The sequence below is a fragment of the Colias philodice genome, chromosome 10 (assembly GCF_061535455.1).
Source record: "Colias philodice isolate Cphi_HAF_F1 chromosome 10, ilColPhil1 Martin Lab GWU primary, whole genome shotgun sequence".
NCBI classification, from domain to species: Eukaryota; Metazoa; Arthropoda; class Insecta; order Lepidoptera; family Pieridae; genus Colias; species Colias philodice.
The window spans coordinates 2,542,218-2,569,257 of NC_143095.1; the positions used below are offsets into that span (position 1 = coordinate 2,542,218).

Sequence of the window (27,040 nt, forward strand, 5' to 3'; positions counted from 1 at the left end):
CACAAAAGGATTTCAATCATAATTCATAGGTAATAAAATATAAATAACAACTTATAACTTATGAAATATTCACCGAAAATAGATGACCATTTTGGCCATGGAAATTAAAAAGTAATTTAACATCAATGCGTTATGCAACTAGTTATATAAGAAAAATAAATACAGAGTTATAATATCGACATGTTAATTATTACTCACTACTTTCTAGTGCAAAAGAACATAATGGGTCATCAAATGGAAAAATGTTGAGACTGCCTTGACAGGATAAAATGAGATGCCGCCGCATCAAATAGTTGATTGTGCCGTTACGGTAAATCCGTAACGCAAAATGCATCGGTATTATTGGATCCTGAAAGACAATGGAATATTAAAATGTAAACTATTTTTACATACAATCCTAAAATCAAATTTTAGATCAACTACATGGAGAATATATCGCTAACAGTAAGACGTACTTTGAAGTCGCCATGCATAATGAAATATGTATCTGGTAACCAAATGTCTTCGTGATGATGTATAGCGTTTAGATAGTCGTAATGAGACTGGTTTGAATAACGAAGTCGAGGATCATACCACTGCTGCTGCAGAAGGAATTCGACCTCGTATTTCTGAAAAAATAAATGTTAAGGATAACGTTAGTTAATATATGTATACGTTTATAAATAACAAAGGAGAAGTGGAAAATTAACATGCAAGATATTCAGAAGATAGACTTACGAGACTAGATTCATCTGGTGATGCTAAACTAAGAAGTAGCACGCTAACATTTACCGTGAGGACACCTGAAAACCAGTAAGTTCATATTGAGTATATTTCATGTGCCCTTCATTGCTACATATAACATATAACTGGCGCATTATTACAACATTTTTAAAAGTATTTGATTAATTTAACATCGCACTACTGTCTATACATAAAATAGGTAAATACATTAACAACATTTGCTAGAAACACCAAAAATAAAAGAAATACAATCATGCACAACTTAATAGAAACGTGTTGGGATTATAATAAACTTCTGTATAAATTATTCAGCTAGAAAAGTATACAAGCTAATAAGATTAACTAAGAAAGAGAGAAAGTTATGAAATAGAAAGACTTGCTTATAAAGCGTGAGTCATAATGCCCGTGTCGATAAAGTTTATGAGAAAACCACCATTGCAGACCCGGTTTATTACTTTAAAAATGCCAATGATTTGAAATATCTACTAAATGTTTGTGAAAAGAGAAAAATAACAGTTTATATTTATTCCACAAATAACATTTGGCGTTTATAACAGCTATTCAACACAATAAATACACATTATTTTGAAACGAGAATAAGCCATAGATTAAGTAACGTAAACGTGTTTCAGAGGACATAAATAGGTGCAGAGAATTAAGTAAAAGTAGGTACGTGTACATAAATTTTTAATCTAAAGCAACCTACATTGCGTGATAAGAATAAATTTAAACATTAAACATTACGTGCAGTAGGGCTCGTACGGAGTGAACAGTAAACACACAAAACGAAAGGTTCTAGAACATTTCTCTTTTCATAAACATTAAGCAGAACGCACCACGGTTGTGCGATTGGGGCCGAAGGGACGAGAGGCCGACTCTATTCTGCGCTAGAGTGTCGTTCGGCGTCGTAAGACCACAACAGAATACTGGATCTGCAATGTGACAATGCGTATAAGCGTAGCTAAATTAGTGGAACAAATAAGAAAAGAGTATTTTCTTGTTTTAGTAATAAGCTTGAGTTGGCTATTTAAAAGTTTTAAATGATAGCTAACAAAGCTACGCCTATATAAAATTTGGTAATGTGCATTATAATGAGAGAAACAAAAATAGAATTATCAATTAATTAAGTAATTACCGTCTACTGGCGGTAGCAGTCTTTTATCATAGCGGGAGTTCTTCAGTAGATTGTCCAGTATCTCTTTGTCCGACTTTCCCGCTGCAAAGCTATAAAAATAAATTTCATTATTATGAACTCCAATATATTATGTATAGTGTTTTTCGTATCAAGCTTTTTCTGTTTATCGTCTCTCAGTAGGACAACTACTGACATTATTTATCAACGTCACTCAGTTTAGGTCTTTTTAAACTTAGAAAAATCTTAATACGTAGTGAGTAGCGTTGTAATTTATGGTATTTTCATGCTCCCGGCTCTATAAATGTATCATAATACTTCACGGTTGAACGGCCTCAGAGACCGTGTTAGCTACGCCTCGCCACCCTTCGCCTGTCCTTCCAAGCTCTCATTTATGCCATTCATATAACATTATGGTCTATAACTCGAGTTGTGATATTTCTGAACCCCATGTTACGAGTGCTATCTCTACGGCATATTTACTCGTTAAATGATCTTCACGACGTTTTCGTGAGAATATTTATGATCAAATTCAGCATGTAATTTTTGGAGATAAGGATAATATATGAGTTCCTTAATAAAGTGAAGCTTGATATTTTATCGCGCAGTAGATTTCAATATATATTTTACTTCACGAATCTTACATTTAGTTTTCTACGTTAGATTGTTTTGAACAGCTTTTACATTAATAGGACTACGTGAGCTAAAAGCGTGTTTTATATTGCCTTAAAGTAGCATCCACTGCAGGAAAAAGTAATAAATGATGTGCTACAGATACCTAATAATATGTTAGTTTGATTAAGTGCATTGAAAACATAATGCTATAAATTTGATACGATAAAAACAGGTAACAAAGATACCTAAAAAAACCTTCCACTTAACCATTAATGTACGCGCAATTTATCTGATTTTTTAATTTTAGCTCTTGGACAACATAATTATTTGAGTAATAGTAGAATAAAATATGTAATTACTTACATGTCGGACGTTAGCGCGGATACTCTGGTGAGCATTAGGAAGAAGGCTCCGGCGCGTGCCACCACGCATAACCAACCCATATTAGGACATCTAGATGAAAAAAAAAGTTACTTACGTTACAGTAATTATTCAGTACATGACAACAATCTTTTCATATAACCTTTATACATTATAGCATAGATGTAGCTGGCATTGGTAAAGAAGCTTTATCCCACTATTACTAATTAAAAATTAATAGTCTTATAAAAGAACTGAAGAGTATTTCAGAAAATACAGCGTACGGTATTTTTCTACGTTCATCGTAAAAGCTAAAAATATCATAAGCTTAATGATAATCGATGCCTGCTAACAGCTTTTTGCTGTATAAAACATGAAGGAAAGGAATGATAAGTGGTACTTTATTCATAGACTGTATTTTATTTTTTCGCTACATTAATTTGAAATATAATTATTTTAAACCCTCGCCTTTCGTCCATTCTTCTCTCGGTTTGACCCGGGTAAAAAAATATTTTACGTAACTCAGCAATAATGAAGCTTTCAACTAGTGAAACACAGACGGTAAAATATAGGTAATTAGACAAACATAGGTTAGTAATAGGTATGTATTATCAGAAATATTTTAGAATGTTATTGTGCATAATATTGTAGTAAGATTACTTTAAATTGTCGAGTTTTATGGTTATAAGTAAATAAAATATGTAGACAAACAATTCACAAGTTATCGACGATTCAATTTTATCTTTTATTCAAGCGTTGTTTGGCTTTTCATACTGCATGTGAATATTGCAACGCGTTTCGGTATTTTAATGAAATTTTATCGGAGTTCCCTCGATTCAACGCAGCAAACCTATCATCGCATTCAGCTGTCAAGTGCCTACACATGGCCTACACTACACCGATCGAATCATTTGGTTGGCATTAGATTATGTCGTATGTTTCATGTATATTGATTATATTAACCTATTTCACTGATCTATTCCATGGCGATTTTCCTCATAGCATGGAAAATGACATATTATAACGTTTGAAAAAAAAGCAATGTTCGTTTGTATACAGTATAATATTTTTTTTACAAAAATAAAGATTGTGAGGGAAATATTCCCTGGCGTTTTTATATTTCATAATTTGTTCAAAAACTATATAAATAACTATTTGCATCATAATAATATAACGATTAGGTACAGGTACCAACGTAAATATTGATAAAGCTTTATTGTCCAAGGCCTGTAACATCAGAGCAGCAGAGACTGCCAAAGTTTTTATCTTTTTAATCATTTAATGAGTGATATACATAGTTTATTTTACGTTATAATTATACATATTTCCAAAATATTTTTTTTCCTCATATTTGTGAGATTGTGCCGCATCTGATCACTTCGCAGTTTATGTTACAGCAAATATCGATTGAAGAAAGTAGGATCTTGTTATGCTAAATTATTGTGATTTTGTATAATAGAATCGCAAGGCAATAGCGTGTGGCAAGGTCACTTTGTATAATATAACGTGTTTTTATGTTACCTGAAATTGAATACGTGACCTACTTTGAACCTATGAAATGGTATGACGTCAATTAAGCTCTAACAGGGAAATCAAGCGTTAAATTGTAGAAACATTAAGTACCTTGTAATAAAATATCTATACTAATATTATAAAGAGGAAAGGTTTGTATGTATGTATAGTTTTCACGCATAAACTACCGATTTTGATGAAATTTGGCACAGATAATCTTTAGACCCTGAGAAAGAACATAGACTACTTTTTATTGCGAAATATGTACCACGGGCGAAGCCGGGGCGGACCGCTAGTACTTAATAAAAATAAATAAACACAGTTTAAAGTTGGGTGATTTCAGTAAATTATTAAAATTCCTAAAAAGTTGTCTTCAGTACCGCGTACCCACTATGTAGGTAAGTATAAAATTCTAAACGAATACGGGTTGTTTAGAAATTTATTTACCTACTTAAATACCTACTAATTTTTTAATGGTAGGTTAAGTTATAATTTATCTTGTAGATAACAAAGACAGCAACGTTACTACTTTCATCACATGAATTGCGAAAATTAAATCAAAATAATGGAAGCCATTAACACAATAAATGCACTGTTTATTAAAATATACGCTTGAAACTATAGATTAAAAGAGTTGCTGAAATGGGCACTCGGCCTAATGAATCCTTTTTCGTCGGTCAGTTAAAAGACTTTGCTACGAACACATTTTAACGTGAATGCTTCGTGCTTTTGTTGTGATGGCCGCTATTAATACAGCTTTTACTAACCGTTCCATAAAACATTTCCGAACTGACCTTTGCGCGAAAACGCGCCATGTTTCTTTTGAAATGTGTATTATAAATACACAAATATACAATCAAATACCTAAACGATTATTTTGAAATGATTTGTATTATTTTAGAATTTTTAATCAGGGTAATATTATTTTGTTGGATATTTTGAAATTGCATGTATATGTGTTACATAATGAAATTACTAATTTACCGTTTGACACTACAATATTTTTTATGAGTCGTTCCAATTACCTACTGCAATTGTTTTTCCACTCAAGATGGTGGCAGAGATAACAAAACAACTCAAAAACTGCAGACGCAAATAACCCTGAGTTCCCAAAATACTCATAATGGTGTTAGAGATACATCTAACCCGCAACCTTCTAATTAAAATGAAAGTAGACAAGCCCCTGGGAAATGAATGTTACCAAAATTAAAGGTTGGGTTTGTGGATTTAGACTTAAAGGCAACTCAGTGTAACATACTTTTATAAATATTGTGAAATAATATTTGGAGGTGTTGTCCTTTAATATTATTGAAGTTTTTTTAGTTACTATGTTTAAGCAGCGGTATACTTGCTAAAAGCTGTGTGTCGTCGTCTTTTTATTTTCCAATCTTTTAAAAAAAATGTATTATTTCTGTATCAACACTCGTAATCAAAAGGAAACAATTCTGAGTATGAGTTTTACAACAGAATCTCTACCCGTATCATAAATATTTGAATGAATCTTACCTTTCTGCTGACTGCAGAATATTGTCGGCATGTGAATCCCTTAACTTGTCCACACTTTTTTCGCCTTCACCCACATGGCGGTGTATCTAAAAATATAAAAATGTTATCATTGTAAATGAAATGGGTTTGGCGGGAAAGTAGCGGAAAGCCCTTTTCATACATTCCGGGTTTTTAAAACAATGACAGTGTTAACAATGTGTTCAACCGAGATTCGTTTCCTCTATTGTGTTCTCGACAATTACTTTGTGAATGTTTTAATTGTAACAATTTGTGTTTAAATATCACGACATTAAGATACAATGTTATCGACTATCGTCCGTTTTAAATGAAAAATATAATTCACTTTAATCCAAGGGTGAACAGTCTTTTTCATTTCGTTTAAGCAATGCACGCTATGACCCTAGAGACTTTATTAACTGAAAATATTGAAATTATTAGTCATAATATTGCTAGTAGTATGATTTGTACTAAGTTCGAAGATCTTAAACTAAAATTGGTTATTGTATTCTTGTTCTGCGTTTGATAAATACGTTTTTGTGCGTCAAGAGTAGAGTAAGACAAACCCTCAAAAAATAATTTACTCTTTCAATCGGGAATCAGGGCTAAAGCTATGACTAGAATAAAATTGGAGTCAAACAGACTCTATTGTTTGTATTTCATAAAATATACAATATAGAACCAACTTTGATATTAAAAGGTTGCCAGTAATGGATTTAGCAGAAATAACACGCTTTTATTCCCAACTGTAGCTTATTAAAAATAGACTACGTTAGCGGATTAATTTGGTTATAAATCACACATTTAATAGGAGTATTGAGTAGTTATAAATAACAAGGAGTGTTACATTTACGTTATAAACTCGTTTACAACGATAATACTATTCTCAATGTTAAAGAAAGAAGCCTTTTCAAAGCGAACTTGAACGGATCTTGTTTTAATTTTAGTAACAAAGGCAATATCTAGATACACGCATAAAATATAATTCTAAACTGTACTTGTATCTTGCAACAATGTTTCCAGTAATATTGTTTTAATTGTTTATTTTATTATCTTAGGTAATACTTCGTTTGTTCCAATTTATGCTTCGAAATTTCAGTTCAATTCAGCCAATTCTTATGTTTAAATACATCTTTAATCCCTAATGGGATGATAATAACCTGACCTTCTCTTATTTCTTATTAAAATGTCATGACAGATTCAATCAAAACTTTAACCATGTAAATGTGTTCAATTATTACGTTACGGTGAGGGTCCAGTGACCTCATCATAGTTGTCTGTATCTTGTACCAAACTGTCTCTGAACTTCAGTAGCAACTGACATTATCTGTGGCAATACTGTACACCTACACTATATAGTCATTTGTATGGGTGTTCTACGTAGAAGCAATAAGCATATGCCCGCTGTGCAGTATCAAAGGATTACGTAAGACGATTGTAGTCTTGATGTCGTTATATACGTGATTGGAAAAGTGGTTCCGTAGTAGCACTCATAAGCTGAAATGTTGGCAAGTTGTAAGATCTGGGTTAGTGTTAAAATAACAAACTGGGCCAACTGGAACGTGTACTTGAACTATTTATTTCCTGGCGTTGATGTTCATTGGTGACAAATTTTTAATTGCTCGTTGTGTCATAATTTTTTGAGTGTATATCTTGTGAACATTTATCATATCAAAGATAACAGTTTTAGGACTGTTAGTGAATCATTTCACTGAAAAAATGTGGAAATAATTCCGTTTTGAATATTGTATTAATGTAGATAGATTTTGTTTCAAGTTATATTTTAAGGTCTACTATTTTAAATATATTTTTTGAGTTTAGTTTTATTAATTATTTTATTAATTTAATTTACCTACTAAATGAGATACTTGAAAATTCTAACAAAAGAAAAATACCTTAACGTCCGACTTTCCGTCTCTACATTTGCGACGACTTAAGTTCTAGGTACTATTGGGTACTTTTGACTTTATCTCCTCAATTTTTAATAAAAGTGAGTTTATTTAAATCTGTGCAACTTCACGTCAGTACAAATTATAATATAGAATTTAAAAGAAAGTTTATGCCTCAAGAAGCGATAGCTATAACTTATACACTATTATAAAGGCGAAAGTTTGTATGGATGTATGGATGTATGGATGTATGGATGTTTGTTACTCTTTCACGTAAAAACTACTGAACCGATTACAATGAAATTTAGCACACATATAGAGGGTAACTTGGATTAACACATAGGATAGGTTTTATCCCGGAAATCCCACGGGAACGGGAACTATGCGGGTTTTCCTTTGAAAACGCGGGCGAAGCCGCGGGCGGAAATCTAGTAACTTATACATTGAACTACAAAATGCTCTTTACATAATGATGACGTCAGCTTTAACTCTTAAGATATTCACAGAGCTAGTTTATTATTCAGTATGGGATAAAGTTGTTTGATGTTTCAGTGGTTTGTAATGTTTACATTATAACAATAAAGTGCTGGGGGCTTTTAATGTTCCCATAGTGCTTTCATATCTGCTTTAACTTTGTCACTAGTTTACTCAACGTAATTTCAAGTAATATTGTTTTACACAGGAATGAACTTCCTCGTGTAAAAGACGACACAATTAATAATATTATTAATATGACTGATTTTATACATCTGCAATAACGATCACTTAAAAGAATAGGAAGTAGCTGTGGCTAATTGATTAAGGCTTCCGACGCCGCTTTAATGAAATAGGTCAGGCGATCTGTAGATGAAGAAATATAAACTGATTTTTCAATATTTCGGCATCAACCTTACTCCCGCTTCGAATACGAATTGGTAAAGGAAAACATCGTGGCGACCCAAAATCCACGTGTCACACACAGAAAAAGTTCTACATCCATCAACCCGTACTTGTCTATTGTAGTAGATTTTGGTATAAACCTTTATACGGGGCACGTATCTTTAGATTCGGGACACAGATAGGACGATAACTACCTATACCTTTTCAATTATTATCTACACACTAGCTGTTCCCCGCGGTTTCACCCGCATTGCTCCGTTTTTGTTGGTCTTAGCGTGATGATGTATAGCCTATAGCCTTCCTCAATAAATGGGCTATCTAACACCGAAAGAATTTTTCAAATCGGTCCAGTAGTTCCTGAGATTAGCGCGTTCAAACAAACAAACAAACAAACAAACTCTTCAGCTTTATAATATTAGTATAGATTACACTTGCAATAAAGAAGTTCTTTATAGAGATTGTGGTATTTAGATTATAAAAATTATATTTATAACGTAGTTACAAATAAACCATAGTCCTTGTACACTTCTAGGCTAACAAAATCCTAGGTAACCAGCTTATTTTAAATAAAACATTCAGTATACTTTAATCGCGTTTGAAACGCGATTCGTCTATAATAATTTCTAAGTGTTATTAATAGGTGGAACTCTGATTGAGACTGATTATAAGATATTTATAAGGTTTCAAGGCGACTCTATTAATTGTGTTTTTAATGTTTTCCACACAAGACAAGAATAAGTATCCCCGCGGTGAATGCAAAAAATTATGGAATTATCGCGGTTATATGGTTTTCACCAATTAATAATCGGTAATCATAAACGTTTTATTTCGTTTTTCTGGAAAATATACAATTATTTGTGATGAATCAGTGTGCGCCGCGTAAAATAATTATTATTCACAAAATGTTTTGATCAATTGATAACTAGGTATTACTATCGTCTATTATGAATATTGTCTTGACTAAAATCTGACAATGTTAATCGGGTGCCTATAATTATGTTTAAAGTTAAACGCAATTTGATTAACTCTGCTCTTAATTATTTATTAACAATTGGATTAATTTGAAAATGTTCAAATATAGCCTATTCGCTTGAAGTAGCTAATTCGTATCTAATAAATTTAAACTTTGGATTTCAGACGCTGAACTTAATTTAGCGAGTAAAGCGTAACTCGATTCCCAACTGGATTCGTTTGCTTCACTTGTGCCATCAATGGAAACGGTAATTTCCTCTCAAAACATAATTTATGGAAGCTGCTAGCATCTAAGTACACAAGAAAATTTTGAAGAAATGTAGAGTTATTTTTATACATTTGTAAGAGGTAATCTCGCATTAATATTTCAGTATTTCTTCTCTACCCTTCTCTTATCGACATAGACTCAGAAAAGCTTTTAGCTAAGTACATTTTTAGTACTTATTACCTTATTTATAACTTTTAATTTTTTTACGTAGAACTTTATTTAACTTATATAATTCTAGAAGTATATTAACGGACCTGTGTGAAACTGTAGGTAGGTACCTACAATCTATATATTTTAAGAAGACGATAATTCATCATTGAGCTATGTCAGGACAATATCAAGTATAGGTAAAACAAATCCTAACAAACTAATTAAGAAATATATAGAATAGTTCCACGATTTTAGTATAAAAGGACCCAACTTCGATCCTAATTTAGCGGCCAATCTCAACGGATATCGCAAAAAATAGTTCCTTCAGCGTGATAAAAGGCAAGATCTTTTACGGTACGGGTAGAAATTTGGAGCTTTTTTCACAAACGACCTTACGAAACGAAATCCCACGTTTCCGGCTGATTTATAGCATCGCGTTTTCGTGTTGCCTGTTAAAGAAATCCTATGATAAATGCGTATTTTATCCATATTAGGGCCGATTTTTGATAAAACTTATTCATCGAATAATGTATAAAACTACCATTTTAAAAACGTATTCTAATTGCCCGTATTTGACAGTTTACGTGACATTTTAATATTATCGTGTAGTACTTTATTGGACGGATAAGTTTTATCCAAGCATTGAAAAATCGGCCCTTAAATGAATAATTCCAGAATTGTATAAAGTTTCTGAATAACTGAATGGTAATAATCTATATTAATTTTAATAAAATGTCAGACAAACCGATACATAAAGAACATACCTAAATTAATGGTTTAATCAACACAATTAATTCCTAAAAATAATACTAAAAGTTAAAACATTGAAAGAGCAATTAATAATTTTGGTACACATGTCGAGTCACGTTATGTAAATATTATTTTGACAAAGATGACACTAACATTTAATTACTCATAGCTTCTGAAATAAAATAGTTAAGAATACGAAATAAAGTTTAATACATCGATTAAATTTTTTGTGATGATACTTTTAAAATGATCTGTTTATTAAATATATAACGTTGATCAATTTGCGAACTTTTTATAAGTACAATAAGAAATATTATCTTGGTAATACTAGGAGAGATGTTCCGATGCGGTTTATAGGAAAGGTCCATTGTGAAATAAGAAAATGTATAATATAATAGTCTAAAAAGGGCTCTACACGGACAGACTTGGTGACTAGACTAAAATCCTTCAGTCACGTTTAGACGTTGTCTGAAACTGAATCATTTGTTTATGCAAATTTTCATAATATTTTAGTCCACACAATTAGTACCTAACCTACGAACTTAGTGTTTTAATTTTTATTTATAATATCTGAAACATAATGGATTAATGTTGTCAGCTAGAGTTTTGAAATTCGATACAATTAAGTATATGCTACACCTATTCTTAAACATTTAATCACTATGTCGTTTAAGTAAAAGCGATTAGCAATACTTATTGATTTTGTTCAAAAAGATTTAAGACAGATCACAGAAAATGTATTAGAATACCGCATTTGTTACACTTTCGATCCAAAGGTCGGCGAAGTCGTTTAAAGATTCATCGTATCGATTGATTGTCAACTGTAATTGCTTCTGAATTTAGTCCGTTCTATTTGGATGCAGAACAGTTTTGTTTAATATTTAACAACATGTTTATATTGGCGAAAAAGTTACCGTTTAAATTAATATTGTACGGTAAACTTTTTCTCTGAAATGTTATATGAATGTTAAGAAATATAAGGGATCATTAATCTATTTAGTGACTAAAATAAGTTATGAATGTGTTTTCTTTTTACCACAGTGAATGCCAATAATAATTATGTAGGTATATGAAATGTGTATTAATTTTATACGGCATATTAAAGATACATTTAAATCAAATTTATTGCTTGTAGCATTGACGGAAAACAATTTCCTTATTTTAGTTAGCCATAATGTGGTCACGTTTTATACGATGGATGGTAGAGTAAACAAATGATTGCCTTCTGTTCAGAATCTGAAGCTTTTTCTTTTGAAGATCGCCATTGTGTCGCCATTGAGCAGCGAATTTCGTTAATCAATAAAAATTGCCTTCCCACTAGGTTTATAAATCTTCATGCGTAGTAAAACAGGAACCTACGAGATTTTATAACTCACTAGCTGTGCCCCGCGGTTTCATCCGCGTGGTTCCGTTCCTGCTGGTCTTAGCGCGATCATATAATATAGCCTTCCTCGATAAATGGGCTATCTAACACTGAAAGAATTTTTCAAATTGGACCAGTAGTTCTTGTGATTAGAGCGTTCAAACAAACAAACAAATTCTTCAGCTTTATAATATTAGTACCTATCGATAAAAACCTGATGATTGTTTATACGTATATAAGCTTATTAACGATCATCTGGTAATAAATAATAAAATATCTAAACATCACAGGTTGTCAGACAATTTGTAATATAATCTTTGTCAAACTACTTATGTACTTTCCGTCAATAGGTTCTTAGTAAAGTCTTAAGAGGGCTTTTAGTCAGCATTTTCCAAGCTCGACTGCTGCACAAGAACACTTAGCTTATCAAAACTTTCCGCAACTCTTATGTAATGTTCTGAGTTAATTTTAATCTTGACCCTTTCGTTTTGAACTCGACACTCTTTTTATTTCCTATTGTTATTTCAAAAAGAAACTGGAACGAAATAGCCTGATAAAATATTTACTTTCATAAAATGAAAACGAGTTGAAACAGCTATTTGAAATTTCAATCTTGAATGTTACTTACTTACTTGCCTACGGTGCTACGAAATTCACCTATCGGCTGTTGGCACTGTTATTTACTAACAACTATATTCATATTATTGTAGTATAAATAAATATCGTACATGTTAAACGTACACGGAGCAATTTGGCGCCTTTATTATACACAATATTAACACATGAGTCACGTACATTCATAATAAGAACCAACAACGTGACTTAGAAATATCGTATGAGATCGCAATTTTTAGGAAATATTGTAGCTATTTTGTAGACTGCTGCGTTTTGTGATAAATATTTTTTCCACTATGTAATGACTATGTATAGCTTATTTTTACTGCGTACATTTATTTTCTTTATAAGTATATGCTACACCTATTCTTAAAGATTTAATCACTATGTCGTTTAAGTAAAAGCGATTAGCAATACCTACTTATTGATTTTGTTCAAAAAGATTTAAGACAGATCACAGAAAATGTATTTAAAATCTATATATCGTCGTTTGTTGGATCAATGGTAGGTTGTAACGCACGCGTAGATATCTACAATAATTGTTATTTACGTTAATTGTACCATCATTCACCTATCATTCAATATTTAATAAATATAATAGAAGCCTGCCGGCATTCACTATAATTGTATTACCTAAAACTATGGTCTTTATTTTGATAATCATCTATCGCAAAAAATATAAAAAAAATATATTTTTCCCAGAATAAATAGCTCAATTAGGAGGGGTCAGTCAGTGGATGTCATATGAGAATAAATAATAATATGACGTTCGTGTCATGAAATATTTTCTTGGAATGAATTCCAAATATTTAAGGTAAGGGATGAAAGGTATGCAAAATTCTGATCCCATTCCTACCGCACACCCTGAACATGAAGGTAATATTTTAAATGTGCCACTTCTTAACAGCCATTCTTTGTATAGTTTCTTGGAGCAGGCTCTTTATTATAGATGTGAAAATTATAACTTTTATATAACAGGGAAGAGAAGTAGGTAAAAAAATTAGTATTTATAAAACGTAAACCTGAATCTCCAACTAGGCTAATAATAATCATTAGGTTAGTTTCACAGCACGTAAACATGTAAATTGTACCTGGAATGTAATTCTTATTTATATAAAAGTTGTAGTATATTTTACAGGCACAGTTAATTAAATCATCCCGTCTTACAAACAAGATGGGCCACAACACAGCCATTGTTCCGTAATGTACTGTTTTGTTACTGTCCGGATCACACTCAAATTGTTTCGGCGCGAGTTAAACGAGGCTTCGGATCTGTTATTTGAAAATGTTTGCTTGGGAAGCCTTTGGTAATGCAAAGGCAAAGTAAACACCGTCTCCTTTTGTTTAGAAAGTGTTTCGTTTCATTAATGTTTTATTTGGTGAAGCTATTACAAGCGGATCGTCATTTTTTTTTAATTAGGGAGGTTTCTGTTAGTTTTTGAATTTGATATATACCCTGATTCTTGAAAGATATTCAAAGGATACCGTATAATATCTAAGTTTTCATATCCCTACAAAAACCATCGTAGCTACTTACAATTTTTTTATCTGTGGCTTTGACATACACAAAATATTCCGTGGTTAATGAATATGTTGAGAGGTTTGATTGATGGCTTTTAAAGATTTATTTGATACTACATTAATAGTGGGTATGAAGTTATTATTAGAAATGTCTTTGAGATTTGATCCATATTTATCCGAAATAGCATCGCTATTGGCATAGTAAAAGCTTAATGACTTATGACTACAATTTATTAAAGGAGCTTATGGAAAATTACTATGTGTCCACTCCTCTATTACAGAATTACAATATGAGAGCAAGATAAATAGACAAGAGATTACCTTAAAACAAAACATGCTTTATGGGATCAGTGGGATTCATTCAATATCTGTAAAAGCTTGCCTGATGCGATTGGATCGTGTTGTATTATACGGAAAATACCTTCAAAGGAATAGGATACTAGTTTTTTGCCATTTGTATCTAGATTAGGGATTAATTGTGATGACTCTAGGAATTGGATTAAGGTCATACTGGTATTTTATTAAATCAAATATAAATAGGACATGATAAATAAATGATACCCAGAAGCTCTCTTTATATTAACTACGGAAGATGTAATTCCATTACATACATAAACAATTTGTGTGTAAAGTATCGACAGTTTTGTTATATAGGACTACTAGCTTTCCGCCCGCGGCTTCGCCCGCGTTTTCAAAGAAAAACCCGTTCCCGTAGGATTTCCGGGATAAAACCTATCCTATGTCCTTTCTCGGGTATCAAAATATCACTATACCAAATTTTATGCAAATTGGTTCAGTAGTTAAGGCGTGATTGAGTAACAGACAGATAGACAGAGTTACTTTCGCATTTTAGTAAGGATTTATGTCTACGTAGGTAAAATTATTAATTATATTATACATACTTTAAATACTTATATGTTGACTGAAAACGATTTTTATTTTTCAAGTTGCTGAGATTGCCTTTAGAAATGAGAAAAATAATGTAGATTAAAATAAGAAATAAATTAGTATTCATAAGAAAAAAAGAGCAATAAAACCACAGTTATTTATCTATAGCGAATTCAACGTTCTTTTGTTTTAAATATTCTTTGTATATCTTAGCAAAACGCTTGTATTTAACGTTAGAATAAAAAATAATAACTGCCATTGTTGCGGTTGAAGAAAACATTTTCTTGAAACAAACGTTTAAGAAAATGAATGTTAAACTTTTATTTTAGCCTCACTTAATGATATTAATGAACCTTTAGATATTTAATATTAATTATAAATAATAAAATTGTGTTTCGGGATAAGCAAATAAATAGAAACCTAAAAGGAAATGGATTCTGTTATAATGGTAGAGCTAGGGAAGGAGCGTGTGGGACCTCTGATGCTACGGTAACCTGATTATATGAACACAGTAATATGAGAATCTTTGAGACAACGGTCTAACGGATTTGCGCGAATTTATCATTGAATCTTTTTTCTCTAGCCATAACATTGTTATTTTTTCATGAAAAAACACCTACTTATCGTGGTAAATCTTATTAATTTTACACGTCTAATAACACTATAAAATATTACTTACTTATTATAAATTACTTTATTTGATGATGTTATAAAATATATTAGGAAAATGGAGATTGTAAAATTTAACAACGTATCAACAGTCTTAGGTATGCGAACAATTATTAGCAAAAAATCTATATTTGTAGCATATTTGTAGGCACATACAATATATAACAAAGGTGACATTACATACCAGCACAAATTATTGTTGTTGGTAAACATATGTACCTGTTTTGTGATTTACATAGCTTTCATACTTTTACTTTTTATGCGTACAAGAGTATAGTATGTGAGGTCGGCATTCGTTATTTATGCGCCGTATGCGCCATTAAGAAGCACTTACGTGCGTTACCCTTGTCGTAGTAAGAATATATTTTCTTAACTAAACAAAAACTAAGCTCCCATGTACCAAATGTGCACTTTTCTCCACGATTTCAGTAACAGCTACAAGAAATGTAATGGTGCGGAAATAATGGGCGTGGTCGCAGGCGAAGCGATACGAGGTCAGCAATGTTACGTTTAGACATTGTTTACTTTACTCACATATCGTCAGAACCACGCCGAATAAAAAGCCATAAAGTGTAAAAAATATTTATTAAAAAATTAAGTACACAATCTCGTTGATACTTATGGCAATAAGGCTGTTAACACAGTAAAGTAAGTATACATTATTTGAAACAAGATGCGCACCTAGCCCACACTAGACTCGTGGTCTGCATTGTGAGCATCAGTGTAAATTGAAGCACTGACTATTTGTTTAAGTAATAAGACATTCCGTTGGCGCTTAACATTTAAACAGCGATTAATGATGCTTTTTATAGTGACTACAAGCATAAAATATTGCAAAAGCAGAACATAATTACCCAGTAAACTAAGTTTATTACGGCTATAATTTGCATGCAATGTCCTCTTTGCTAATTACCCTTATGTTTTAGGAGAACAACACGCATCGAACAACATTCGGCTATTACACCTTTTTTGGAGGAATACAGACTAGGACCTATATCTATGAATAGTGTATGTTTGTTTATTATTCAATTAATATGCAAGTTGTTACAGAAACTTAACTCATAACGTAATATGTGATGTAAACCTCGTAGAGCCACAATTCAGTTCAACATTAATTGAATAACAGTGTTAACGTTTCGCGCCTATTTCGCAGTGTAATTTTACAAATGAAATGTACCAGCACAAAGGGTTAGTTCAGGAAATGGGAATTTTATGACGTAAACTAATAGCTCTACGTCGGCCGTGACGTGAAACTCGTAGCGTCATGGTCGGTTTCACTCGTATAGTAGTAGGTATTAATGTTTCATCTTGCTTTCTCAAACTAAGTGAATAAATGAAATCTAACAGATGCGACTAGCTAAGGAGAAGGTCAGCTAAGAAGAGGGGAGTTCTGTAAGGTCTACTTAAAAGAGCTACGAAGGCCGTATCTCGTAGCGTCACAGTCAATTTACGTTGTAATTAAATAACAGTAGTAACATGTCTATTTCAGGTTTCTCGTCGCACTAGAAATAATTAATCCTTTGAAACTTAGCTGTGAAAAGCGGCAGCTTGCAATGTAGCTTTAAATATAACTCACGTGATGCCATTACCACTCCGTCCACGTAAAATATGCAGGGTATAATTACTTTTCTAATCTAGTTTAGTTGTATAATTACGTGAAAGTTGAAATTATACTTCAATTTAAAAAATTGTTGATTTTTGTACATATTGTTTTAGGTTGTATATATGTAGTTAAAACAATAGATATTTGTATAGGTCCATATGAATATCAATATATAATTTAAATGTTTTCAATCACTGCCTACTACACAAAGATTCACAATTCGCATGATTCATTCATATTTCTGTTTATGTGCGAGTTCTTAGTTAAAATATTTCTTAATAAATTAAACAATTGCTTTTTAGAAGTACCTAATAACAAAATAGAGAATAATTTATATAATGTCCCCTGGCTACAATGGGCTGAATTATTTAGTACCATTATTTAAGGCCACGTTCCCAACGAGTTTGCCCATTTGTATTCGACGTATTCCTTTCTCTTGGGAGAGATTGTTCAAACAAAAATTTTATCCGATTCAATTTACCGGAATGAGTTTCTACAAGTTGCGAGTTCGCTTAATTGGCTCTTCTGAACTGGTAGATTCACACTTCAGTTTTTCATCTTAACTTAGAATTGGTGATAAACGTAATAATATTTTATTTACCTTTCTCATAGTTGTTACAGCCAGTTTCCAATAATACCACTTGAAATTAAGGTTCAATGTGTACAAAATGATTTTGTAATATATCATTGTCAAGATCCTTTTATTTTTTCTATTTTTATAATCATGACGAGTGGGAATAAATAATACAGTCGATATCTGTCAGAAAATAAAGGCAACGTCGTTTGTAAAAAAGTTATAAATAACCTCGGTTTTATTACTTATAAACGCCACCAACATAAGGCATACATTTACAGCTGTTGTTTTCACACATCCCCGTATGAAACATGATACGTAGGTACACCACGTCCTGCATAAAAATTGGGGATTATTTTTGCGCGGGAAACTTTATGAATAGGCAGCGTAGCGGGTTATTATTTATTTATTTATTTATTTATTTATGACTAGCTACCGCCCGCGACTCCGTCCGCGCGGATGTCGGTCTTCGCGTGGATGGTTTATTTCTCCATTTTGAGTAACTCTGACAATGACATCTTATAAATATCTATTGGACCCAAATACGGCTAGGCCTATAATAATACGCAACGTGTTCGCGGTTCTACAGAACAACGTCTATGGATAAAACTGAAAAATTAAGATTAATTTTTTTTCTACGTATTTTTCCAGGATAAAAAGTATCCTATTTTACGCCCAGGATAATAAGCTATAATTATACCAAGTTTCATCGAAATCGAACCGGTAGTTTTCACGTGATGTCTTCACATACAGACAGACAGACAGACAGACGGACAGACAAAAATTTTTTTAATCACATATTTGGGTTTGGTATCGATCCAGTAACATCCAGTATTTTTTCAATATTTTCAAAGTACAGAAATGACCCTTCTACAGATTTATTATATGTATAGACTAGCTTCCGCCCGCGACTCCGTCCGCGCGGAAAAATTAAGATTTATTTATTTCTACGTATTTTTCCGGGATAAAAAGTATCCTATTTTATGACCAGGATAATAAGGTATAATTATACCAAGTTTCATCGAAATCGAACCGTTAGTTTTTACGTGATGCCTTCACATACAGACAGACAGACAGACAGACAGACAGACAGACAGACAAAAATTTTTTTAATCACATATTTGGGTTTGGTATCGATCCAGTAACACCCCCTGCTATTTATTTTTTCAATATTTTCAATGTACAGAATTGACCCTTCTACAGATTTATTATATGTATAGATAAGGTATCTTACAGCAAGTGATACAATTTTTGAGATGAATAAATACTAAGCTACGCCAATTAAAAGGTACACCAATAGGTAGTAAAAATAATATACGTATGTGAACAAATACTAGTATACGAATTTTACAAATGATAAGAGAAAAGATTTTAATTTTTTGTAGGTATAAGAAAGTACTGATCAAGCCCAATAAGTATTTATAAAGAAAGGAAATGTTTTAAATATCTTCGAATTCAAATAAATTAATGTAAAATTTAATGAACCAATTTAATGTAAAATTAAGTAAGATATGGTAAGTAGGATGTGATTGTGTGTGTGTGTGTGTGTGTTATATTAATAAGGATTTAGATTAAAAAATAAAACGTAAAATTGAAGCCACTAAAATTTTCGTGCATACCAAGCTGTCAGATAAAGTGCTTAACATTTTTTAATATTGAACAAACAAGACACTAGCTAGATACAATATAATGCGTTACGCACTCTCTAATATAATTTCACAGTCTACGGCGCAAATGGCGTCGCTCGCTATTGACTAATGATCGACAGGCGAACTATAACACCCGACATTGCATAGCAGACATTCCCTTATTATGATTAGTGGCTATTTACGACGTAAGCCATCATTCATCCAGTTAATGCTTCAGTATCATCAGTATGTATCACATAGAACCATGTTGACCCACTGACACTCCACACGAAGGCTTAATTACGGCAGAAATTTATAATATTTTGATGGCAGAGTACTTATTTCTTACAGAACGACTTACTATATTCAAGCTACTAACAAATATAGGTATATTTATAAGTCGATGCAAAGGAATGTCGGAATGACTATTTCTAAATTTACATGAGTAATTAGAACGGAAGATTCTTAAGAAATATCTCTCTTTTTATCTGAATGCGGAACATTTTTAAATTTGCCTCAACGTGGCGCTTTTAAACTTTAGTATTCTTCCATTTTCGATAAGATATTCCGTCAGTGCAGAAGGTAAAGATATAATAACTAAATTTGTTACCGTCAATTATTGATGAAATATATCACCATATATTTATTTATGTCCGTTCGACTATTACGAAGTTTCCCACCTTGTGTTGTAACGGAAATGTTTTCCATTGCATTGGTGGTTAACCTTTGGCGCTGACAAAATCTAGTAGCATCCTTGATATTGATATACAGCGTAGTCAGTAGGGTATTAATAATAGGCAATGTTGTGAGTCTATTGTACTTATGACAAGCGTTAGGTGACGCGAACACCGTCGTCGTCTTCGGTCACGGGCAGAAGCCAACTTGGCAACATTGCGTGGCTAATTTTATCGATCTCATACATGCAATAGCTTTCTCACAATCTTTACAACGTATTGTTTATTAGTGTTTATAGTGCAATTTGCAGGAAACATTTGCAATTACGTGTAAGCGGTTTGGTAGATACTATGCAGCGGGGAATATTGTAGTTGATAGCGTATCGGAAAAGGGTTTAAGAGTAGGTAGAGCTCAGGCATGATTCAATAGGGCAACTTCATTACATATAAATATCAAAAACGACATATGCACTAGTAAAGTATTATCTAATGTTAATAAAACGTGCTACAGTTGAATAAAAGCGATAATCAGCTCAGGGAGTTAACTAAATGACATTATTTATGGTGAGTATTCGTTTTATGTTGTTTTTTGTATTTCAACTTACTATCCAGATCCTCTGGGTATTCTTTTTATAAGTATTAACAATTATTTATAACCCTGTAATTAACGCGGCTGTATATTCTATGATAATAACTCTTACAAGCGACATCTACAATGGACGATGAAATAAGAGAATGCATTTAGACAATCGGCAAAATATCTTGAAGTAGGCTTCACGTACAATACGAATGTGAATTAATTATAGTTCGCCCGTCGCATGCCCCAGATAGTAAGCATATTCCGGAAAGCGGTATGGTAAGTCGATAAAGATCATTTGCATGGTGTCGTGCCAACTTCCTACATTTAACAAGTATAAATAATGACCTAAATCTTGTATAGATGGCAAATTATGATTTGTTAACTGAAATTATGATTAATAATGTTAAAATGTTCGACTCAAGGACTTTTGCATAAAGTACCGACCTAGGAAAGGGTTGATTTCTAAAGAAAATTACTCGACGTTATAGTATAGCAGAAGACAATTACTTGTTAAGAATCTTCGCTCCGAGAATTCATAGAAGATAAAAGACATTCCTCATTTTAGATTTATTATTTATTGGTATAAAAGAGCGACATCATGTTTCATCTTCTTTTAAACTAAAACTAAGAAAGCGCGATAAAGCACTAAATAATATACCTGTCTATTTAATTCAGTTTATTTATATTCGCATTTTATTTTTTTAGGTAGAGCAACGTATATTTATGAAAGAAAATCACGTCTACATATACAGAAGAGCACGATTTGTTGTTACATAAAGCATATACGGGGGTAACAATGTTATTACAACCTTTCAGCCAATAATTGTATCAACCTTCATTATGGATCACTTCACTTTCCGACAAAATGTCAACCAGAGTCAACAGAGTGGGCGAAGACATCTAATCTCCTGGGGTGCACCAAATATTTTAGAAAACAAGTATTTTAAATTAAAAAAAACGTAATTTAAGTCTAAGTTTTCACTTCAATCAGGTTATTCTAACGTTTTCCGTAAGTATTAGATTACCATGAAACTCTATAATATAAGCGCATTGTAACTTTTAGTTCTATCTCTACAACTCTCGAACTGTATAAAACTGAAACGTTTAAAGCTATAAAGTAGCATCATGTGCAAATAAAATAAAATTAAATAAAACCGGCCAAGTGCGAGTCGGGCTCGCGCACAAAGGGTTCCGTAGCAGCAAATATAATAAATTACAGTTAAATCAACCTATCTCAAAAACTATAAGAGATACTTTGATCAAACCAAAAATCGTTGAAAGAGTTAATTAGCATGCATCACCTCTATTTTTTTTAGAATTTTATACCCCGTAGTTATAAAAATAGAGGGGGGGGACATACTTTTTACGACTTTGAGAGCTGATATCTCAAAAACCGTTCACTTTAAGAAAAATGTTTTTTAGAAAACTTTATATCATTTTAAAAGACCTTTCCATTGATACCCCACACGGGTATGTACATCGAAAAAAAAAATTTCATCCCTCAGTTACATGTATGGGGGGCCCCACCCCCAATTCTTTTTTTTACTATTTAGTGTCATATTTTTGTAGCGGTTCATACAACACATATTCCCATCAAATTTCATCACTGTAGTACTTATAGTTTCCGAGTAAATCGGCTGTGACAGACGGACAGACGGACAGACGGACAGACGGACATGACGAAACTATAAGGGTTCCGTTTTTGCCATTTTGGCTACGGAACCCTAAAAATTACGGGGACGAAGAATATTTAGTATCCGTTTCAAGCTTTGCTGCTTATACCTCCACTACATAGGACTACAAATTTTATGATTTGTTATTTATCATAATAATATTATTTTAATCTATTCAATAGCTGGTTATAGTTGGTAAGTTGGGTTAATCCATCTGGGTAATCTAGTGGTCCTATATCTATCCCTGGCGTGTGTTCCCTCGGGAAATATTATTATGTTAATGCTCGCTCTATCGTTTAACACTATTTTCCACGCCGTTTGGCTTGATGGATGTGTTGTTCAACTTTAAAATTTAATATGCATTGCTTCAGATATTTGCATTTTATAATATTTCACTATGATTAATTATACTTGCCATTTTTATTGACTTCGTTTCCCGTTTGTAACCTTTAAGAGGTAGGCAGAAAAACAACGAATATAAATAATTGTATTTATATTCGTTGTTTTTCCTAAATTGTGTAATTGGTTATATATATATTTATTACCTAATATAGTTGTAATTAGTTAATAATATTTTACATAATATTAGATCTGATTAAATTAAATTCTACTTAATACCTACTACAATCTTTAAACAGTCGGGGATCTTAGAGCTAAACTTAAAGCAGATTCAGTTACCTATATTATGTTTGCGTAAATTCACATCATCACATCAACAATTGTATGATACTTATATTTTTCAATTCGTTAGCATTATATAGGTTATCAGGCAATGGACTATGGGTTGGCTCGTGGCTACCTATTTATAGTTTTATTTGACCTGAATCTTAGACAAGGGACTTCATAATTTACATTGTTTAGGCGGCTGGGTCAACTGAAGCTCGATTCGTAGAAGTAGTTTTAATTCTCTTTTTTAGTAATTTATTTTTGTCTTTATATCAAAATGATTTAATAGTATCGGTGTGGAACAAAAGTTACAACCGGCCTGAATTATAAAGCAAATGTTTACCGCGCTCAAAATAAAACCGGATACTCTCGGATAACCGGCTAAATAAATAACATCTTTGGGATTCTGCAATCTATGGCAGTTTAATGAAAAAGGACGAGTTTCAGTATCGTGTGAATTGAAATGGAAACTCCTACTTGATGAATAAGTATAATTTTACAATATTTAACGTAATGAAGGTACCTCTACAACTCACAATTTATATTTTTAATTTAGCAATCGATATAATCGTAGTTACGAATGTTTATTTTTCTTTGTGCAAAATTGGCGTGTAATATTTAGGTGGATTCGAATAACATTAGTAGTGACCGAATTTCGGCCAGGAGGGCGGTACCTACTTTTTCGAGGCTTTAACGAAAAGGTCAGAGGAGCTCCTTTAACTTGATCGAATTAATAATGGGTTTATTCACAAGCAGTGAAAATAAGGTAAGACTGACTGAAAGATCGATCAGATCGAGTAAATTTCCACTTAAAGGCTATCCAAAAATATAAAAGACCAATCGATTTCCTTGTAAAAAAATATTTATAAGTAAAATATTAGTTGACTTGTTCGTTCTAATAAAAGCAATACACGAAATTATTTTCGTGCAGTGTCATAAACAAGAAAGAATAACAAATAATCGTAAAGTTCGACCACAAAGCAATTTTGTATCAAATTCACGTTTGCTCATTGAACGGAGCCAGGCTTATGAGCTTCTAAGCCTCCACGAACACAGCGTATCGACCGTTACGAAACAGAATTCGTTGGTTTTGTACATTTTGCGCCGAAAATTTTCAAAGAATCATTGCTAGAAAGAAAATAATGTTTATTAAATTACTTAGTTACAATTATTTGTCAACCAATATTTTATCCCCTTGTATTTTCCTTTATATAAAATCAAAATGCAGTTTGGTTTTCATTTTACTTTTCCACGAAACGTTTTACGTTATACCTTATCTTTACACATACTTTATGTTGTATTTTCGAAACAAACAATGATAAAATTAGAAACATTGTTATATAATATATGTATGTATAATGTATTAGGGTGACGATGGCAGTTCCCACCATACCCAAAATGAGGTAAATGCTAACATCGTTAACACAAGTACCCTCGGAGTAGCTATTAAATTTTTGGTCGTTAGACTCGCCGGAAAAAACATTGTGTGGAAACCAATATAGGCCGACCCATTTCGACAGGCAATTTTAATCTTTTTTCCCCAATCTCAACTGCAGATGAAAAATTTAAACTTAACCTCGGCGGAGATTGAAAAGTTAGTGCGGTATAAAAATGAAGGAATTAGTAATGAAGGTTAGTTCTCACGGATTATAAAATTCTCACTCTATTTCTAGAATGCTACCTATCAGATCAAAATACGACGTAAATACCGTTTATTCCTCTCTTTAGTAAGCTTTCTTACTCATTTTATTTTTGCTCAGTTTCATGAAAAATCTATTATGCAACATTTTAGATAGACAGGTTTGTCAATACGTATCCTAATCCAACTTATATTATGTTTTTAACCCAAAATACTAAACTGATTATCAACTTAGGTAATGATCTAAGACTTAGGTATATGATACGCAGTCAGACAATTTTTTATTGTTACATGACGAAATAGAGGAAAGAATTTAGTAGATATACCTACCTACAACACGCATAAAATGCAAGCTGGAATGCAAGCGAAGCCGCGGTCGCAATATTAGTCCTGTAATTGTATTTGGTCGCTACAGCTCCTTTGCTCATTTTATGATAACTTTAAATAATGACTATCATTAATTCCACTTCATTTGCCTACTCTCTCATCTCGATGTCTCGTTATATCTTATTCATAAGGTTTGGTGTAATTTGAATAGTACCAGCTCCATGGTGAATATTTTATGCAGTTACGAGTTTAGTCGCAATTTCAGTATTTGGCTTTCCAAAACATAAGCTAGCCCTAAGGGTCAAGTTCTCTTTTCATAGTCTTATATTTCCATTTCGTTCTTATTTTTTTGGAGCTAGGAACTCATTAAACTTCATCGTCAGTACGATTCTGACATTTTAATTAAAACTTTGATGCTTATGCATAACTTTTATCTGATTTTCTTATATCAGTAGATAATATTAAACTTTGTTTTAGAAGTTTGTGTGATAGTAGATTACCTATTGTAATGTCGGATTATTCCACGAGTACCTATAATATACCTACGTTTTGAATATTTATTATTTAGAAAATTAAAAGAAATATTTAAATGAGCTTCAAATAATTTTTTTATAAGTTACCTACGTATTATTAATTCAATGCACAAGTAGTTCCAGTTAACCTCTTCTATAATTTACAGACAATTCCTTTGAAGTTATTGGCGCGTACCTCGGGCTACGTAGAATGTATGATTATTGTAGCGAATAAAATTATATATTCGTCTTTTAAATTATAAACGTCGGTATACTACAAGGTATCGCTATGATTAATGTAATATGATATCGTTAAAAAGCTTATAGTAATAAATTACTACAAAATTATTGTTGATACTATTTCTAACACCTACGTACCTAATTCTGTCTAACTACCCCGGTTTTATCATCTAAAATGACAATTTGGCGTGAAAACTTGACATGTAAGTATATATAATTTAGGATGAACGTGCCTAAGTTTAAACAAAACAAACACACCATTCGCCTAAATATAGACACGAGTATTATTTTTAGCTTGTTCAAAGAATGAGCGTGCTAACAAGACAATTAATGCAAACAGTGTATGAAGCCACTGTTTGATGAGTATTCGGGATAGAATCGTGAACGTACTGTGTACTTACAGTGACAAATATTTGTTATTTTTCATTAATTTTTTAAGTGTGAACTATCTATTTATTCTTTCGTAGTTTGATTCTGTTGCGATAACAGTGCATTTACATCAAACGAACGTAGAGCTAGAGATAGAGCAAGCGCATTATTTCGTGATCTTTTAGTGTAAAAGAAAATGTAATCATTATTGTCATCATGCGATTTTGCTAATGGAGCTAAAAACTACAAGTAAAATCTAGAATGTAAATGTTTTATATTGGAATTATTAAGAAGTAATAAGTAACTTTGATAGATTCTAAAGGCAGACTTGCTCATCCATCGTTATTACTTACCAGTACTTAGGTTCTTTATAATCATTTCATTTGTCGCATATTCGAATAATTTTTTGGTAATGGTAAAAATATTAATAAAATAGTTTAAGCCAGCTTCAATCGTTCATTAGACAAACACACTATAGACTCACATTATTACAAATTATTCTGAAAAGTCAGAAAACCTTTTGAAACGTTAGGATAGCTAGACCGAGACCGAGAGATAGAAGTATATGACCTACAACGGTTTGCACGTAACCGTTTCAAAGGAGAGCAATCACGCACAAAAGCCAGTACAACTGTCCCGATTTTTCCGATTCCCAGTGGAATGAAGAAAGTCTGAGTCAAGCGGGAAAAATAAGGCTAATCACCTATTTAACTGTAGAGACTATCGATTAATGAAGCAATTTGTTT

The 27,040-nt window shown here is 32.2% G+C and overlaps 1 protein-coding gene across 1 annotated transcript in view; it reads right to left on the reverse strand.

Moving 5' to 3' along the window:
• The window catches only part of pHCl-1 (pH-sensitive chloride channel 1), a 36,767-nt gene that overhangs the window by 6,007 nt on the left and 3,720 nt on the right, over nt 1-27,040 (reverse strand). The window contains exons 2-8 of the mRNA XM_089699826.1: nt 5,849-5,934; nt 2,834-2,923; nt 1,859-1,947; nt 1,560-1,655; nt 718-782; nt 456-608; nt 199-349 (exon numbers count right to left, since the gene is read on the reverse strand). Coding sequence (XP_089555952.1) covers nt 199-349; nt 456-608; nt 718-782; nt 1,560-1,655; nt 1,859-1,947; nt 2,834-2,913 — 634 coding nt within the window. The 5' untranslated portion in view covers nt 2,914-2,923; nt 5,849-5,934. The remainder of the gene's footprint in view (nt 1-198; nt 350-455; nt 609-717; nt 783-1,559; nt 1,656-1,858; nt 1,948-2,833; nt 2,924-5,848; nt 5,935-27,040) is intronic.